The sequence below is a fragment of the Alosa sapidissima genome, chromosome 10 (genome assembly GCF_018492685.1).
Source record: "Alosa sapidissima isolate fAloSap1 chromosome 10, fAloSap1.pri, whole genome shotgun sequence".
Classification (NCBI taxonomy): domain Eukaryota; kingdom Metazoa; phylum Chordata; class Actinopteri; order Clupeiformes; family Clupeidae; genus Alosa; species Alosa sapidissima.
Window position 1 is genome coordinate 34,400,816 of NC_055966.1, and position 20,585 is coordinate 34,421,400.

General features: G+C 43.9%; 1 protein-coding gene across 1 annotated transcript in view; it reads right to left on the bottom strand.

The window, feature by feature from the left end:
• LOC121720050 (RAS guanyl-releasing protein 2-like) overlaps positions 1-4,023 on the bottom strand; it is a 9,116-nt gene extending 5,093 nt beyond the window's left edge. The window contains exons 1-3 of the mRNA XM_042105882.1: positions 3,072-4,023; positions 638-740; positions 23-79 (exon numbers count right to left, since the gene is read on the bottom strand). Of these exons, the coding sequence (XP_041961816.1) occupies positions 23-79; positions 638-740; positions 3,072-3,141 (230 nt within the window). The 5' untranslated portion in view covers positions 3,142-4,023. The remainder of the gene's footprint in view (positions 1-22; positions 80-637; positions 741-3,071) is intronic.
• Positions 4,024-20,585: the final 16,562 nt, after the last annotated feature.

The window sequence follows — 20,585 nt, forward strand, 5'->3', positions numbered from 1 at the left end:
TGTGTGTGTGTGTGGGTCTTACTTGACGAGATGGCATATCTGGGACCTCACGTCGTCTGTGCATCCCTCCTCCTGCGATCTGAGTCGTCTGTTAGGAAGCATTCACTCGTTCACTACTCACTGAAACATTCACTCGTTCACTCCTCACTGAAACATTCACTCATTCTCTCCTCACTCGTTCACTCCTCACTGAAACATTCACTCGTTGGCTCCTCACTGAAACATTCACTCGTTCACTCCTCACTGAAACATTCACTCGTTCTCTCCTCACTCGTTCACTCCTCACTGAAACATTCACTCGTTCTCTCCTCACTCGTTCACTCCTCACTGAAACATTCACTCGTTCTCTCCTCACTCGTTCACTCCTCACTGAAACATTCACTCGTTGGCTCCTCACTGAAACATTCACTTTTACTCCACACAGAAGAATTCACTCATTCATTCCTCACTGAAACATTCATTCATTCATTCACTCCTCACTGAAACATTCATTCACTCCTTCACTCCTCACAGAAGCATTCACTCATTCATTCACTCCTCACAGAAGCATTCACTCCTTCACTCCTCACAGAAGCATTCACTCCTTCACTCCTCACAGAAGCATTCACTCCTTCACTGGTGTGGTTGTGAAGGATACTTGAGCAGCAGTTTCTTGGCCAGCTCCGTGGAGGGCAGATACCACGGATGCATCATAAGAAACATGCGCACCACAGATGAGTCCATCACTGCCCCCTCCTCATCTGCAAACACACACACACACACACACACACACACACACACACACACACACACACATAATATGTGATTATTACAGTGTTTTATGTTTGTTTAAATCACAGATATGAGTTGTTGTCTTCCATAACCTTACGCCCCACGAATACTAAAGACCAGGCAGTGATGAGTTATTATTCTCATCACTGTTTGTGTGTGATGTGTGGGGACACAAGATATGTTCCTTTCCTTTCCCAAATTCAAAATGAATGTTCAATTAAGCAATTTGTAATCAATTACATTCAATTAGTCATCAGTCATAATCCATCGCAATCAATTAATCAGATCACCATCATCCCAGCAGCCGAGCTTATTGCTCCTAGCACATGATGTTGTACTGTGAACAGACTGTTACTAATTATGATGTCCAGATAATAATACTAATAATCAAAGATGAAAACATGTTAGATATTCAGTTCCACTAACAGATCTATGCTTATGCTGTTGCGGTTCCTTTTGCTTTGATACGCATTGATGGTGTTGCGTTCCTGTTGCTTCATGTCAAGATGAGTGATGAAACTAGATGCAACTTAAGAGAAAAATCACTAGCCATTTGGCCAGGGAAACAGCCCGACACTTACAACTCTGCTGATATCAACACCCAGGAGTCAAATATACAACTCAGAAATATTAACACTGAACCAATTGAACTCTGTAAAGAGGATCATACTAGCAGGGCTCCAACATACACACATCACACACACACAAAAACAAACATAAAAACAAACACAAACACAAGAACAAACACATACACAAACAAACACAAACACACACATCTACACACAAACACATATCTATACATACACACACACACACACACACACACACACACACACACACACACACACACACCAAACTCCCTCTAATGGCATGTGAGAAGCAGAACAGGACTGACTAATCTTTAGCACAAGATTTGTTTGTTTCCAGAGAGCCACTAAAACCAGGACTCCCTCGGCCTGACCACATCCACTTTCTATTGGAAATAATGCTGACGCTGACACCACCTCATCAACAACATGCTGTAGAAGGGATCGAAATAATGTTGAACCACCTCACCAACAACATGTTTTTAAAGGGATGCCAGTTCGTCATGCTCATGTTGATTGACAATGTTGCTTTACGTATATCACAAGAGAGTCAACATCAACAGCTCAGAGAAAGCCTGTGTCCTTACACACAATACATATGAAATATCACCATTGTTTCATACATTGTGTGAAATATATAGCCATTACACCAGGAATATAAAAAAGCAAAATACATCAGTGGTGCAAACATGTCTGTCTGTGGTGCAAACATGTCTGTCTGTGTCTGTGGTGTAAACATGTCTGTCTGTGGTGTAAACATGTCTGTCTGTGTCTGTGGTGCAAACATGTCTGTCTGTGTCTGTGGTGCAAACATGTCTGCGTCTGTGGTGCAAACATGTATGTCTGTGGTGTAAACATGCATGCATGCGTCTGTGGTGTAAACATGTCTGTCTGTGGTGCAAACATGTCTGTCTGTGTCTGTGGTGTAAACATGTCTGTCTGTGGTGTAAACATGTATGTCTGTGTCTGTGGTGCAAACATGTCTGTCTGTGTCTGTGGTGTAAACATGTATGTCTGTGGTGCAAACATGTCTGTCTGTGTATGTGGTGTAAACATGTCTGTCTGTGTCTGTGGTGCAAACATGTCTGTCTGTGTCTGTGGTGTAAACATGTCTGTCTGTGGTGCAAACATGTCTGTCTGTGTCTGTGGTGTAAACATGTCTGTCTGTGGTGTAAACATGTCTGTCTGTGTCTGCGGTGCAAACATGTCTGTCTGTGGTGCAAACATGTCTGCGTCTGTGGTGCAAACATGTCTGTCTGTGGTGTAAACATGTATGTATGTGTCTGTGGTGCAAACATGTCTGTATGTGTATGTGGCGCAAACATGTCTGTCTGTGGTGCAAACATGTCTGTCTGTGGTGCAAACATGTCTGTCTGTGTCTGTGGTGCAAACATGTCTGTCCGTGTCTGTGGTGTAAACATGTCTGTCTGTGGTGCAAACTGCACGTCTGTCTGTGTCTGCCTCAATTCATGTATGTGCTTGTGTCTGTGGTGCAAACATGTCTGTCTGTGGTGTAAACATGTCTGTCTGTGTCTGTGGTGTAAACATGTCTGTCTGTGGTGCAAACTGCATGTCTGTCTGTGTCTGCCTCAATTCATGTCTGTGCTTTTGTCTCCGTCTCTCTTTGACTTTGTTTGTTTGTGTGTGTGTATGTGTGTGTGTGTGTGTGTGTGTGTGTGTGTGTGTGTTAGCGTCACTAATGATTTCCCTCACCAAAGGCCTGGATGCAGGCGTCCACCAGCTCGTCGACGGTGGGAGAGTGTTCCAGTGCCACAGACTCCATCTTGTTTCTCACTTCCTCTTCTTCCTCTTCCTCTTTTCAGCTCCGTTTGGTGCCAGTCTTCTCCCAAAATAGGTCCACCACCGCACCGCACCGCACCGCAGCACACACTCAGCACAGCGCTCAGCACACCGCAGCACACTCCCCCTGGACACATGAGACAAAGCAAAGTCGGCTCTGTTCAGAAGAAATGTTTCACAAATATCCAGGATAAATATTTAAAGATGTATTTCTTGAACTGCCTCATGAGCTTTCAAACAGCGCATTAGTGTGTGTGGAATATGCCCTTGGCTTCACTTGTCCGCTGGGCTCCAGAGAGCTTCCCTTAAACTTGTGTCCATTTTTATCCAACAGCTTAGAACACACTCTAAACAAACAAAAATAGATCACATCCAAGACTTTTAACACTAATTCAGACCTGTAGTAATATCTCTATTCATCCTCTCACCCCCACAAACTAACTGAGACCAAAACGCTCACAGTAACTCTTATATACAGTACACATAACATAAATCAGTGGTTATCTTTTAAACAATTCAATTTGATTCTATTTAGCTCATAACATATAAATATGTCTCAAGCCCAACTTGAACTTGATCAATCGACTTGATGTCCTTCAACTTGCGATGACATCAAGCACCTAGAGGAGAGCGGTTCCTTTATCTCAGGGCTCCTCCCCTTCCTGTGAAGAGGGAAGTGAGGGCTGTCCAGGGCTCCTCCCCTTCCTGTGAAGAGGGAAGTGAGGGCTGTCCAGGGCTCCTCCCCTTCCTGTGAAGAGGGAAGTGAGGGCTGCACAATTAATCGATTTTAAATCGATAATGCAATTAGCTATCCGCAAAGGCTGTGTGAATTAATCGTGAACCTTGCAACCTTGCTGTGCTTCTTGTGCACTAGGCATGCTCACCAATCAGCAGTAATCCAAATTTGGATATTACTGAATGGAAGCTTGACTTGACTGAAAAATTGTATTGCAAAACAAATCACGAATATAACTGAAATGAAATACAGGTGCATCTCAAAACATCCCAGAGTGCAACGCTGTAGCTGCCTGGCTGCTCGAGCTGATTTCTGCAGCCCCTTGACCTACTGTAGGTAGCACCGATTTATTTTGTTTTATTTCCTATCGACAGTACTCGGTGACATCGACAAAACAAGAGATCTATGTTTTCCTTTAATGGGGGAATATACTTGCTTTTTGAACAAGCGTCCACATATGTTTGTGTACACAAGAGATCTATGTTTTCCTTTAATCGGGGAATATACTTGCTTTTTGAACAAGCGTCCACATATGTTTGTGTACACAAGAGATCTATGTTTTCCTTTAATGGGGGAATATACTTGCTTTTTAAACAAGCGTCCACATATGTTTGTGTACACAAGAGATCTATGTTTTCCTTTAATCGGGGAATATACTTGCTTTTTGAACAAGCGTCCACATATGCTTGTGTACACAAGAGATCTATGTTTTCCTTTAATCGGGGAATATACTTGCTTTTTGAACAAGCGTCCACATATGTTTGTGTACACAAGTGATCTATGTTTTCCTTTAATGGGGGAATATACTTGCTTTTTAAACAAGCGTCCACATATGTTACACAAGAGATCTATGTTTTCCTTTAAGTGGGGAATATACTTGCTTTTTAAACAAGCGTCCACATATAGATAGATACTTGATTTTGATAGATATTGAACCCCAGGGGGAAAGTCAAGATATGTTTGTGTACACAACACAACATCTGTATTGTGAACAAAATCTTGCCTGTGTTCTGCTCAAAGAAAATATGTCCCCAGCCATATACTCACAGTCAAGTCAGTGTGTGTGTGTGTGTGTGCGTGCGTGTGTGTATGTGCATGTGTGTGTGTCTGTGGTTACAATCACACAGCGTCAGTGAGGATAGAGACTGCTGTCAATATCTCCGGATATCCCCTATGTCTGACACTTGCAGCGTCACTGTGACTGTGCACTGTAACACAGGCCTGATACACTACCACTGAAAGCTTATCTTATATGTATTTATACTCCTGGGCTCTAGAGCGGCCTTGTTAAGCACGAGGTGAAGCACGAGTGAGCAAACACACACACACACACATATCACACAGTATGCACATATCACACACACACATATGACACAGTATGCACATATCACACACACACACACACACACAGTATGCACATATCACACACACACACACACACAGTGTTGATGGAGGGCCCACATAGTAGACGCTCATCAGAGCGCAATGCTAATACATATTGACTAAGAGTGTGTATTTTCATAAGTGTGTGTTTTCATAAGTGCATGCATACCAACTGAACTATGCAGTAATGGTGTGTGTAGGGCTGGGCGATATATCGGTATTACGACTACGACCGATATATTTTTGAAAACGATATGTAGTTGAGACAATATCGTAATACCGGTATTATGTCAAATAATGGGCCATTTTATCAAAGCCACTTGCTCTTCTGTGTTCAGACCATTCAGATAGCCGCAGCTCTGCTCAACTGCGCCCCTTGCGTGTGCACGTTCTCCCTCGCAGCACTACAAACTTTCAAACATGACGGACACGGAGTCAGATTTTGTTTACCTTGATCAGAGGTTGGTGCTGATGCCTATTCCGTCGGCACATCAACGGCTAGACCGAGAATTCTCGTTGTGAAATCAAAATTCCACTGGAGCTCCAAGCGGTTTTGTACACGCAGATGTAAGTTACAACACTGTTTACAGCTGTTCGACTCACGATAAAATGTCATTTTTGGTACATAGCCTAGCTAATTTAAATACACCGATGAATGCTTGCGTTTAGCGAGTAGCAGATCTAGTCCTCAGGGAGACAACGTACACGCTGATTTTATTAAGAGGATATGCACGCGACTCGCGAGCAGTTAGGGCATCATTTTTTATGATTCCTGAAACCCCATTCAATCGTGCATAGTGATTTTTCTTACGAACAGAAACATGCAAAAATGAACGCATACAAAACAACGGTAGCGTCTATCACACTCTTGATGAGTGACTCAGTTACGTTGTTTAAGTAGCCTAATTGTTTAAAACTATTTTTGTTGTTGATGGCAACATGTCTAGGCCATCATAGTCTACATTTGCTTGTCATCTAGGCCCTATCAAACCCTTACAGGTAAAAAAACTGCATTGTGTGACAAAACTGCAGGTTTTTTCAATATTGTTGTGCCCAAAATAGCCTATTGCATTGTGCAGTACAATGTAGGCCTGCGTTGTCAGTCAGGGTCAACTTTTGGTCTTTTGTTATTTGCACAGCTTTATCAGAGCAACTGTAGCCTATGCCTGTTGTAGGCCTATGTTATTGTTTACACTTTTTTGCACAGCTCTGTTAGAGCAGTCTGAAATGAATATAATTAAAACTGGCTGTGTTGTCATAATTGTTGTGTTGAGTGAATATACCAAGCACTTCGCTCTTTCTGTTTGAAATATCAATATCGTATCGATATCGTATATCGCCAATCAGCCCCAAAATATCGGGATATCAGTTTTGGTCCATATCGCCCAGCCCTAGGTGTGTGTATAATGTGAGAGAGAGAACCAGCAGAGAGAGTGGGAACATAAACTAACCATAACAATGAGGGTAAGAGTACAGGGATGTGTGTGTGTGTGTGTGTGTATATTAGTGACTTTTTATTTAGCATTGGGGAGAATTACTGAGGTACTTTGAGAGCTGTGATGAGAGCTGAGCTAGAGGGAGATCGTGGTGTGGGGGATCAGCGTGTGTGTGTGTGTGCGCGTGTGTGTGTGCGTGTGTGTGTGTTTAAGAGGGAGGGGATGCAAGAAACCACGCAAACCAGCCGTGAGGAGAAAAGAGCTTTTTATGGCTTCTTGTTGTGTAGTTATGGAATGGAGGCAATGCGGCAGAAGCAAATCCGTGTGTGTGTGTGTGTGTGTGTGTGTGTGTGTGTGTATGTGTGTGTGTGTGTGTGTGTGTGTGAGTGTGTGTGTGTGTGTTCCTGGCTGTCTCTGCTGCAGAGAGGTGGGCGGACACACTCAATTACAGTCCTCACACACAGTCTGAGAGACAGCGGAGAAGAGAGGACAGAGAAAATAGAGGAAGAGAGAGAAAATGAGAAAAAGAGAAGAAGGGGGGAGAGAAAGAATAGTGAAACCGAGAGAGAGGCAGATAGAGAATAAGGGAGGGAGAGAGAGAAAGAGAGAGAGGCAGATAGAGAATAAGGGAGGGAGAGAGAGAGAGAGAGAGGCAGAGATAGAGAATAAGGGAGGGAGAGAGAGAAAGAGAGAGACAGATGGTAAAAGAAACTGAAGTGAACAAATAAAAACAAATTGAAATGGAGAGAGAGGGAGAGAGGGAGAGAGGGAAAGAGAGAGAGAGGGAGCGCCAGGAAGATGGGGAGTTCCTTCAGTGCATTAATCCGAGGCCTCTGACACCTCCATCATTCTGGGTTAGCAAACGCATTAGAGACCAGATGCAGCAGCACAATAACTGACTCCACACATCCACCTTCTCCACACTACCCCCCTCCCTCTCTTCACATCATCCACCCTTCTCCACCTACCCCCCTCCCTCCCCCCACACATCCACCCTTCTCCACCTACCCCCCTCCCTCTCTTCACATCATCCACCCTTCTCCACCTACCCCCCTCCCTCTCTTCACATCATCCACCCTTCTCCACCTACCCCCTCCCTCTCTTCACATCATCCACCCTTCTCTACCTACCCCTGCCAATGACAGGTCCAGATGCCAGTCTAGTCTCTAGCCAATCATACCTCAGGATGTCAGTCTAGCCAATCACAGCTCATGATGCTAGTCTAGCCTAGCCAATTACAAGTCAGGATGCCAGGCTAGTTTGGCCAATTGTACCTCAGGATGCCAATTCCTGCCAATCACAACTCAGGATATCCGTCTAGTCTATCCAATCACAGCTCAGGATGCCCGTCTAGTCTATCCAATCACAGCTCAGGATGCCCGTCTGGTCAGTGAGAGATGGGTGCCCGTCTAGTCCATCCAATCACAGCTCAGGATGCCCGTCTAGTCTATCCAATCACAGCTCAGGTGCCCCATCCCTCTGAGTTTGTTTTTTTCCCTGCAGAGCCACTGCGACCTTTAGTCACGTCTGACAGCCACGCAGGAAAACAAATACCAGACTTCAGAGAGAGGGGGATGAGAGGGGGATGAGAGGGGAGGGGTGGGGGTGTGTGTGTGTGTGTGGGGGGGTTATCATGGTCATGACCTTTTGAGCATTAGGCTCCTTTTCCACATCCTGCCCAGCGTGGGGGCTTGTTTGTGTCCAGGACGTATGTCCTCCACACATCTCGTTAGTCGGGTTGGGATTGTTTTGTCTCTTATTCTTATTTATGTCATGTTTGTGGTGCTTCGAGTCGTGTTTGTCTGCTCAGCTCTCAGTGGGACTTCTCAACGCTGTTTTCCACAAAAGGAATCACTCACTCACATCTGCGTTCTGTTTGGTTCTGTATTTTGTTTGTCGCCACGCCGACATCGCCTCGCCCAGCCACTGACTTTCCACCCGTGCCACATTCCACACTTGTACAAACACTCTGTCTTGCGCCATCACTCTAGAATGTCTGGCAAGCCGTGTCCCTGCTGAGGGGAGGAGAGAGTCCTGTCGCCTCCAGAGTTGCTAGGCGTTGCTAGGCGCTGCCACTTCACACACAGAGTCACCTGCGTAGTGGCCGTGAATGACCTCTGATCTCTGTTACTCTGTGGACTTGCTCATACCCAGTCCAGCTGTAATCTTTCACTCAGTGCGCACGTTTGTGTTAGTGTGATTGTGTGTGTGTGTGTGTGTGCATGATCAACTATCTAAATCAAGATGTGTTTAAATCAATATTAACGCTGTTACATGTGAATGAGCCAATACACACGTGGTACTGTGAGAGTGAGGGAGCATGAACAGTCACAGTCATCAAATTTACTGATTCAAATTCAGTTCTTTGGATCTCGGACACTCTGACTGCTCCTACTACACCTCCTGCTTTCTCCACCTCCTGCTCTCTCCTCCTGCTCTCTCCACCTTCTGCTCTCTACACCTCCCACCTCCTGCTCTCTCCTCCTGCTCTCTCCACCTCCTGCTCTCTACACCTCCTGCTCTCTCCACCTCCCACCTCCTGCTCTCTCCTCCTGCTCTCTCCACCTCCTGCTCTCTACACCTCCTGCTCTCTACACCTCCCACCTCCTGCTCTCTCCACCTCCTGCTCTCTACACCTCTCACCTCCTGCTCTCTACACCTCCCACCTCCTGCTCTCTACACCTCCTGCTCTCTACACCTCTCACCTCCTGCTCTCTACACCTCCCACCTCCTGCTCTCTCCTGCTTTCTCCACCTCCTGCTCTCTCCACCTCCTGCTCTCTCCTCCTGCTCTCTCCACCTCCTGCTCTCTACACCTCCCACCTCCTGCTCTCTACACCTCCTGCTCTCTACACCTCCTGCTCTCTACACCTCTCACCTCCTGCTCTCTACACCTCCCACCTCCTGCTCTCTCCACCTCCTGCTCTCTACACCTCCCACCTCCTGCTCTCTCCTCCTCCTGCTCTCTACACCTCCTGCTCTCTACACCTCTCACCTCCTGCTCTCTACACCTCCCACCTCCTGCTCTCTACACCTCCTGCTCTCTCCTCCTCATGCTCTCTACACCTCCTTCTCTCTCCTCCTCCTGCTCTCTACACCTTCTGCTCTCTACTCCTCCTGCTCTCTCCTCCTCCTGCTCTCTCCACCTCCTCCTCTCTCCACCTCCTGCTCTCTCCACCTCCCACCTCCTGCTTTCTCCCCATATTTGCTGCTTTGACCACTCCATTGTCTGCTATTATGAAATGGTTAATGGCATCATGTCTTTTCCAGCTGTATGTGGTGAAGAGTGGTTGCTGTGGGAGATTAGGGGTGAGGGGCAGATGTTTTTTAAAGTGCGTGGGTAGTATCATGCATGTGAGTTTGTAGGCTGTTGTATGAAGATTTTTAATATTGTGTCCATATTGTTTTAATGATGTGGAAGAAATAATACAATTGTGTAATATAAGAGGCTCTACCACTATCCTTGATTCTTTCTCTACCTCTCTCTCTATCTCTTCTCTCTCTCTTTCTCTTTTCTCTCTCTCTATCTCTTCTCTCTCTCTCTATCTCTATCTCTTCTCTCTCTCTTCTCTCTCTCTATCTCTTCTCTCTCTCTCTCTTTCTCTTCTCTCTCTATCTCTTCTCTCTCTCTCTCTCTTATCTCTCTATCACACTCTCTTTCACTCTCTCTCTCTTTCTCTTCATTCTCTCTCTCACACTCTCTTTCACTCTCTCTCTCTTCCTCCATTCATCCTTCTCTCCTGAAGGACCATCTGAGCCAATCTGGGGTAGCCATCTCCACACCCCCTTGACACCCTGGAATGGCTGTTCACACACACACACACACACACCACTCACCCTCAAGAGCAAAACACTCCAATTACAGGCTTACTCAGTTTACAACCGTGCTGTGAATGGCTCGGCGTCGCTACGCTCTCACGTTACACAACTGGCCGTTGTGTCTCTTGCCGGCCAGGCTCCCATCATTGACAGGCTCGGAGTGGACGCAGCCCTAGGACTGGCAGGGATCTAATTAAATCATCGCCGCGTTTTTTATTCCCATCCAAAGAGCCTTGGTGGAGAATGAGGTCCCTCCAATCCAGTCACTTAAAGGCAAAGCCATTGATTATGAGTTACTAGACTGTTTTGTCAAAATCAGATGAATTCTACTCACATTCCCTCTGTCTGCCTGTTTAGTGTTCACACTCAAAATCTCACTCACAGCCCCGGCCCTGTACATGGAAAAGTGAATAGCACAGATCAATATGATTTTCTATCCAATCAACAGCATGGAAAAGTGAATAACGCAGATCAATATGATATTCTATCCAATCAACAGCATTGCCTCAGGAGCCCTGACCGAAGGAATTTATTGGCTGTTGGGTTTAAATATCAACCATTTTTCATCCACATGGAGGACTGCACATTTAAAAGCTAGAGGATGGCAGAACAGGTCTTGTTAACTGACAGAACAGCCCTTGTTACAGGATTGAGGACTGAGTATTAAGTCTCTGACTGATGGAGCAAGTCTCGTTCTGTTGAGGATTGAGGACTAATCCTTTAACAGATGGAGAAAGTGTCATTATGTTGATTGAGGACTAATCCTTTGATGGATGGAGAAGGTCTTGTTATGTTGAGGATTGAGGACTGAGCCTCTGACTGATGGAGCAAGTCTTGTTCTGTTGAGGATTGAGGACTAATCCTTTTAGCAGGTGGAGAAAGTGTCATTATGTTGATTGAGGACTAATCCTTTAACGGATGGAGAAAGTGTTATTATGTTGAGGATTGAGGACTGTCTCTGACTGATGGAGAAGGTCTTGTTATGTTGAGGATTGAGGACTGAGCCTCTGACTGATGGAGCAAGTCTCCTTCTGTTGAGGATTGAGGACTAATCCTTTAACGGATGGAGCTGACGGGAGTGTAGTGAGGGACGTGTTTAGAGTGCAATCAGCCCTTTGACTCATCTCAGCTGCCCTCTGGTCAGCAGAGATGAACAGACAGGAATCCAGCCACCTTCACGGCTGACACACACACACACACACAGTGGCATGGTCATTATACACCACAATTACAGCCTCTCTCTACCTTTCCCTCCCTCCCTCTCCTTCTCTCTCTCTTTCCCTCCCTCTCTCTCCTTCTTTCTGTCTCTTTCTATATATATATATATATAATGATGCTGTCATACTCATTTGGGAGAAAACATATTCCATTCAGCTCTCTCCCCCACCGTTTAATTGAACTTCCCTCCCCTGCCTTACCCTCCTTGTGTTCCCTCTCTCTCTCTCTCTCTCTCTGTGTTCCCTCTCTCTCTCTCTCTGTGTCTCCCTCTCTCTCTCTCTCTCTCTCTATCTGTGTCTCCCTCTCTCTCAATTCTCTCAATTCAATTCAATTTCAATTCAAGAATGCTTTATTTGCATGAATGTTTCAGGAACATCAAGCTCAATTACATGTACACAAATAAATGTTTTGAGAATTGTGAAATGAACATATAAGAGGACATAAAAATAGACATAGAAGACATAGAAGGACAATTCTAATAATAAAAACAAATATACAACATTGCTGGTGGTTGTAGCCTTACTGGCTGTCCTTCAGGTTATGGCAGGCTGCTACAAATTTTGCAGCCACAAATGGCCTCTCTCTCTCCCTCTCTCTCTCTCTCTCTCTCTCTCTTTGGTGTCTGAGAGCCCATATGTCCAGCTGGTCTCTGAAGCGTTCTGCATTACCTACCCAGCGGAATATTCTGACATGAGCACCAGCATTGGCGACGGAACCTTGTTGCCAGGTGACGGCTGCTATAGAGTTATTGATCCTGAGAAGGATGTATTGGAACGGGGCCGGGGCTGGGGGGGGGGGGGGGGTGTATGTGTATGTTGTGTGTGCGTGTGTGTGTGTGTGTGCGTGTGTGTGCGTGCTCTTCCATGCACTCTCTCCCTCCCTCCTCTCTTTGCTTGCATTGTGCCTCATTTGTAAGTGGCTCTGGATAAAAGCAAACGCCAGATGACTCACCAGGAATGCAAACTCACACGTGACTGACCAGCCGAATGTGTTGGGGTGTCTGCTCCCTCACGACCACCTGAGGAGATCAGTAGTGCTGCCGCTAACCACTCATTTTCTAACCACTAATCTTTCATATCATTTTTTGATTAGTCGACTAATTAAAAAAATAAATCAAGTGTTTTTGTTGTTTTTTTGTTGTGTCCATTTTGTTTTGAACTCAATTGAAGGGCCAAAACATAAAACAGTGTAGCCCCAGGGCTCCCTTGTAAAAGAGATTTGAATATTTAAATAATATTGGCGTGTGTATTTGAATGCAGTAAAGCAATTCATTACACTCGTTATACTTTCTGACACTGAGGCCGTCGGCCCACCGGCCCACAGATGCAAGGGTGTTTTTTTTTTTGTATTAACAATTTAAGCATACGTTTCCATTAGGCTACAGTATACCATATTAGTCAGAGTTTGGACTAGCCTACTATGCTTAGCTTGCACTTAGCTCTGCCTAATAATGAATCGCGCTGAAAGCAGGCAGGCACGCAGCTATACTGCGTTTACACTTGCGTGCATGGCGGGGTTTAAAACATTACTGCCAAAGTCTAATTAGCCTGTTTAACATCCAAAGACAGTCATTGTACTTCTTAAGAGTTAACAAACAGTAAAGACTAGCTCTAAATGCTCCGGAGTTAAGCCATTTGAGACGGGAGACCAAAAATGTTGACTAAAACACACGTCGACTAAAACAATTGCCGTCGACTAAGTTGAATAGATTCCAGTCACATCCCCACAACATGCCTGACCAGTCTCAAAACAAATATGACTCACTAAAGAAGACCAGCACCTTCCTAGGGACCATTATGGCTCGTTTACAGTCGGCGTTCCCGACCTGTCACGTGACAATGTGACGTCAAAATGACGTAGATCTCGCTGGCGCGCCAGGATTTAAAGTGAGCAACCAGAGATCGTGCACCACTCTATTTTTTTTTCAGCGGCGCACCTAATCAGGAAGAGGGCAAGCTTTCCAAGCAGGTGTGCCTTGAGGCTTGATCCGATGAAGTAGGTCATCGAATCAGTGTGCGGACGTTCTGAAGTACTCAAAGTGCTTCTCTTCGTCTATCTTCCTCATTTGTGTCAGGAGGATACTGAACTCACCACACTTATGTCTGCCGTTATTCAAAGGACGAACGTTCCACCTTCTTTTTCTTCGTTTCTTTGCAAGCAGGCTCAAAAGCAGCTGTTCTTCCTCATCCATTGACTCCAATATCATCTCAGCCACAGTTGATATTGACGTCAATGCTGCTGCCAGTACAGCCATTGTTTGTGCGTGTCTTCTTCTTGTAGTCCATATAGCAAAGTCGGTAGCCTTTCCTCAGTTGCGACACCTCCGTTCAGGAGACGACTGCTACTAGTGTTGCGACCACCACGCACGAGTATAAATAGTCACGGTGATCCCATGACGTCCCACTGTCGCACGACAGGTCAGGAACGGCGAGTATAATGAGCACTTTAAAGGTGTGAGTTTTTTGAAGATTTTAACAAAACATTCCATTCCGCAACAATTCAAGGTTCTAAAACTCTATGTTGAATTCAATGAACCCAGATATTCTTTGGGACATTCATTGACCAAAGCATGTTAAAGAATCTAACAGTGAGAACATTTACCCAATAAAATCAGTTATTAAATTATGAGCCAAAAGCTTCTTTACACATCCCAGCGAGACATGATGTGATGGATTAGACCAGTGTTTTTCAACCACTGTGTCGGGGCACACTAGTGTGCCGTGAGAGATCACCAGGTGTGCCGCAGAAAATTACCCAAATGTCACTCACTGGTCCAGAAAAGCAACTGTTGCATCAAAGAATTGATAACCACATGCTCTCGTTGATTGTATGATTGCACTATTTGTGGTATGCAGGCATTGTACAACGGGGGCCCCATATTCAGTATTCACAGAATCATCACATATCTAGTTCATAACAATTAAATTAGATATAGTCACCTACAAATGAAACAGAGGGCGCTTGTTTTATTGAGCAGGTCTTGCATAGAAGCCAAAATAAGGCCATATCTGTGTATTATTTGAAATTTTAGGCTATGGTATGTTTATTACTTCTTCACATAGGATGTTAGTGTGCCGTGGGACATTTTAAGTGTCAAAAGTGTGCCGTGGCACAAAACAGGTTGAAAAACACTGGATTAGACCAGTGGTTCTCAAACTTTTTCTGTCATTCCCGACATTGGAGGTGGAAGATGGACCCCCATCACCCCAGCAAAATGGTAATGTTAAAATATTATTTTCACGTGTTGGTTCCACGTTACATTTCCCGTCTCGGTTCACAGGATCTGATGATGTTTTAATTCATATGTTGGTCTGTTTATGACTCCAATGTTTGTGTGTGCCTATTTTGTTTTGAATCTATGATCTTCCTTGTCAAAAAAGAAAGGCATTATTAAAGATAGCCACAACATTTTTTAGCAGGAGCACTTGTGCGCCCAAGTTTCCAAGTTCCAAAATTTAGGAGCACAGACAAAAATGTGGGCGCACAGTCAGTTCTTAATTTACACATAATCTAACATTACACTGCAGCTAACACTTAAACATGCCAGTGCACCAATTGCGAATATTAAGAATGACTGACAACATTTAGGCTACAGGAACCAGGATTTTAAAGATCAGTACCTACTTTATTTTCAGTCAGTTCTATTTTCCTACATTTTGTTAATGTAAAATAATATAATACATTGCCATATTTGCATTTAGCCTGTATATCAAGTATCCTGTCAAATGTAGGCCAATTTATTTATTTGTGAATCCATCTAGCTAATCCAAATATGCCCATGGTGACCTATCTGACTGCATACTGCCTAATACTACTACTAAAACAGTCCATTTTCTCTTCCACAAAACCCAACATAGTCTAATCAAAGATATATATAAATATAATATACTTTTATAGCCACCATCACCTCACGCCCTGCCCCCGCCTGACGCCTCCTTGCCTGTGCCTGTTGAGGTGTCCACGACTCTGGCAGCCTTGACAGGGACATCAAGGAGGTGGTCATCCCCCAGCCCCCACACCCCCTCAATACCAGTGCAACACTCACCTCCATCATCACAGGCTATCGTACCCCCACCATCACTGGAAATTGCACCCCTCCTCTTACACCTGAGGAGGCTGCAGTCTAGGGTTGGGCGATGTCGCCTAAATTGGCATTTGACGATGTGTACAGTAAAACATTGTGATGGACGATGATATCGTCGGGGGGGGGTTAGTGTAGTAAACAGCCTATAGGTATGTCTGTACAGAAATACATTTATAATGTTCTACATAAAAAAATAACAAATGTATTAAATAGGCTATACGGCCTGATGAAAGTGGACAGCTAAGAGAGACATACTGACCAGGCTACCGAAGTTGTGTGGAAGATCTGCTCCAAGAAAATTGTTGTGAAAGACGGATAGACAATCAATCTGAACACTTGCGTGTGCACCAACCAGCAGAATATTACACATTGCCAGCCTTCGCTGGGCCCAGCAAAAAAGCTACTTAAGACTACTATCGTGGTCACTCATTTAAAATCTTAGTACTATGCAGCATCCCACGTTATCAGGCTACCATCTATGCTGACTATGAGGGCGGCGGGAAATTCCAGGCTGCTTTCCATCGTGATGCCTGACAACCATAACGATGGACCATGATATCGTCCATCGGCACAACCCTACTGCAGTCCTTCAATGTGTGCAGCAACCTCCTCAGGATGTTCTACCAGTCTGTTGTTGCCAGCGTCCTCTTCTATGCAGTAGTATGTTGGGGAGGAAGCACAAAGAAGAAGGATGCTGGGCGAATTGACAGGCTGGTAAGGAAAGCTAGCTCTGTAGTGGGAGCTGAACTGGAGTGCATCACTTCAATATCTGACAAAAGGACCCTGAACAAACTGATCAACATCTTGGACAATGAGTGTCACCCACTCCACAGCACTACTGTTAGGCAGAAGAGCCTGATTAGCTGGAGACTTCGCTCACTGCCTTGCACAACAGACAGACTGAGAAAGTAATTTGTCCCCAGGGCCATTGAACTGTTCAATGCTTATTAAATAACATTTAAATGATTTGGAACACTAGAGGATCAGAATATTTTAAAACCTGTATAAACTAGACTTTATAAAACCTGTATAAACTAGAAAGAGGGAGAGGAAGAGGAGAGATAGACTTATCTGCATAGTCTGTCTGCCTCTTCACCCTCTCCATGTTTGGATACTGTCTGTCCACTAGCCACTTTTTACCACTGTCTTTCTGCCTCACTGTTTGCTATATTAGCAGATTAGCACATATGCATAACCCCTCCCTCCATGCCACAGCCGAACTGTGGCCACACTTATACCTTTTCTTAAAATAGTTATATATATATATATATATATATATATATAGATAGATAGATAGATAGATATATAGACTTTATTCTTGCACTGTTGCACTGTTGGACTTATTCATTTGCACCATCACCATGACACTCACTCACACAGAGCACCTTACCTTACTATGCACAGAGAATCACAGGCTCAGTCCCTGCCTCAGTCATTGCAAGCGCCTCTTGATTGATTAATCACCACCATGTGGATACTGTTTTTAGAATTGATTTAGATTAAGTGTTAGTATAATTTGTATTTTAGTATATTCTTTATCTTCTACTGTCCTTATTGCTTAGTTGTGTTTTTATATTATATACTTTTAATTACTTTTTCTGCTGTTAGTGAATGTGTGTGTGTTGTCTGTATGCTACTGAGAGCCTGGGGATCAATAAAGTATCTATCTATCTATATATCTATATATATATATATATATATATATATATATATATATATATATATATATATCTTCTCAATGCAGCACCATAGCAGGAAACACACATCTCTTTCTTGCAATCTGAACACTTACTGTGTCATGGTGCCCTAAGCCAGGAAACTATGGTAGCACCTGTTTGTGTGTGTGTGTGTGTGTTTGTGTGTATTTATTTGTGTGCGTGCGTGTGTGTGTGTGTGTGTGTGTACGTTTGTGTGTCTGTGTGTGTCAGGAGTGTTTGTTTTGAATATGTATTGAGTAGGGCTGTAGCGATATGAGTATTGAAACCGAAATCGGGACACTCATGTCCACTGTGTGAATGCAGAATCGCGAAACACACCCGTTTCAGACTGTGTGAATGTAGAATCGCGACACACACCCGTTTCAGTGAATCCAGCAGCACTTTGCAGCTTAGGCGTCCATCTGAGCAGCACACTCATAGAACTGTTGTTCAGAAATCATATATAAATCTTAATTTCACAGCCCTTGTAGCTTTCATTGTAGAGATATGCATGCAACTTTACCAAACAGTATAGAAGTACCTTAACCACCCTCCCTTTGCCTGCTGTATCTCTAATTGTTATTACGTAAATCAGGTTAGCATCATTAGCACGCTGCACACATTTGACTGATCATCTCAATACCGATGTTTTCCAAGACTCGAAAGGGCCTGTCCCAAGGAGAAAAAGTAGGCCTATTACCTTGGAACTTAAAAAAACACACATGGGGAAACTGAACAGTCCAACCAGTAGACTATGATAAACTAGCCAACTATGCTACTTTGTTTACAATATTTCCACCAGAGCTGACAGCTTAAGCAGCAAGAGACAGAGAGAGACAGAGCTGTAAAACATTAGGCTAGGCTATCTGCATAATGTGTGCTGTCATGCATATCAGAAATTCAGTATATTCTCGTTTTATATCAGTAGTTTATATATGAATATCATATTAATATAATATATTAATATAATATAATATAATATAATATAATTATATAGGCTACTATATGTGTATATGTATATTCAGTGTTCAAATCAGTCTAGTTTATACAGGTTTTAAAATATTCTGATCCTCTAGTGTTCCAAATAATTTAAATGTTATTTAATAAAATGTCTTTTTTTCCGTGTGTGTTTTGAGGGTATCAGTGTTGAATATCTGCGTCTGTATATTTATGAGCTCTCTCTCTCTCTCTCTCTCTCTCTCTCTCTCTCACTCTGTGTGTATGTATGTGGGGGTGGACAAGGGGATGCCATGTCTCTCTTGCCCTGGGCTGATAGGGGCACGGTGTGTGTGTGTGTGTGTGTGTGTGTGTGTGTGTGTGTGTGTGTCCTTCCTGTCCCCATAGTAGTATAGCATTGTCAGGCAGAGGAGGAAACTGCTTACCCAGATTAACACCAGTGGAGAGATGGAGAGAGAAACAGAGAAAGAGATGGAGAGAGAGAAAGAGGGCGAGGAAGAGAGAGGGAAAGAGAGGGAGAGAGAGGAAGATAGACAGAGAGAGAGGAAAAGAGAGAGAGAGGAAGATAGATAGAGAGAGGGGGGGTGAAGATGTATTCACACTACTGCACACAATCATGTTACTGCATTTCACCATATTATATTTTATTATTCTTTACTGTATTCAAACAGTCATGCTAATAAAAGCACATTTTAATTGAATTGAGAGAGTATAGTATAAGTATATTGTAAGTATATATACTCTTTTGATCCCGTGAGGAAAATTTAGTCTCTGCATTAGGGCTGCAGCTATCGATTCTTTTTGTAATCGATTAATCTAGCACTTTATCGATCGATTAATCAGATTTTTTTTTTTTGTTGCATTTTTAAACAACCAAAACACATAAAGCATAACGAAAATGACATGGCTGTAAAATGATCAAGCAATTGGCACAGAGGTATTTATTCTAACTCCAAGATTAGGCTACAAAACTAAGCCAATTTATTGCAATTTACCCATTTAGTGTTTTTAAGTGCCAGTGCCATCAATTAAATAATGTTCAAAATGCTCTCTGTAAAATTGCAGCCTCTTGTGCATGACTTAGCTGGGCGAACAAAGCTGTCCATACTATGTTGTGAAGTGCTGGGAGAAGAGGGAAAGCAATTTAATGTATTAATATGTAGCCTAGGCCTACAACAAGTTTCATGCTGTAATCTAGACCTGACATCAACATAAATATCTGTTTTATGTAGATTTCTACACCTGCAGCATTTACCTTTAGGCTACTAACAAATAATTTTACCATTAGGCTACTAAAAAATCATTTCTGGGAGAGTCTATTTGCTATGGTAACCTAGCAACCTGTGTGTGTGTGTGTGTGTGCACGCGTGCGGTGCGTGAGGAAAGATGAGGGTGCATGCATGTGAGGGGTTCTTTTTTAGGCATACTGTCTTGCAATTGCAATATCTTGACTCCGCCATCGCGCCAGCTAAATTCAGAATGTATCACGATTCACGCGCTAGTGGTGTGCTTCCTGAACAACGGTCCGTGTGGAACAATCAGATCCCTGCGCGTATAGTGCGCGTCATAGGAATTTAACGAGGCTTCGAGGCAGGGTTTTTGCCTCGAGTAATTTTTGTAATCGAGTTATTCGAGTAACTCGATGAATCGTTTCAGCCCTACTCTGCATTTACTCTGCATTTATCCCAATCCGTCAATTAGTGAAACACACACAGCACACGGTGAACACACAGTGAGGTGAAGCACACACTAATCCCGGCACAGTGAGCTGCCTGCATCAACAGCGGCGCTCGGGGAGCAGTGAGGGGTTAGGTGCCTTGCTCAAGGGCACTTCAGCCGTGCCTGCTGGTCGGGGCTCGAACCGGCAACCCTCCGGTTACAAGTCCGAAGCGCTAACCAGTGGGGAGGGAGAGAGGGTGAGAGAAAGAGAGAGGCAGGTGGGGAGAGAGAAGAAGAGAGAGAAAAAGAAGGAGGGAGAGAGAAAGAGAGAGACAGAGGGAGGGAGAGAAAGAAAGGCAGATAGAGAGAAGAAGAGTGAAAGAGAGAGCATGCAAGTCAGAAGCAGATGGAGAGAGAGAAAGAGAGTGAGAGAAAGAGA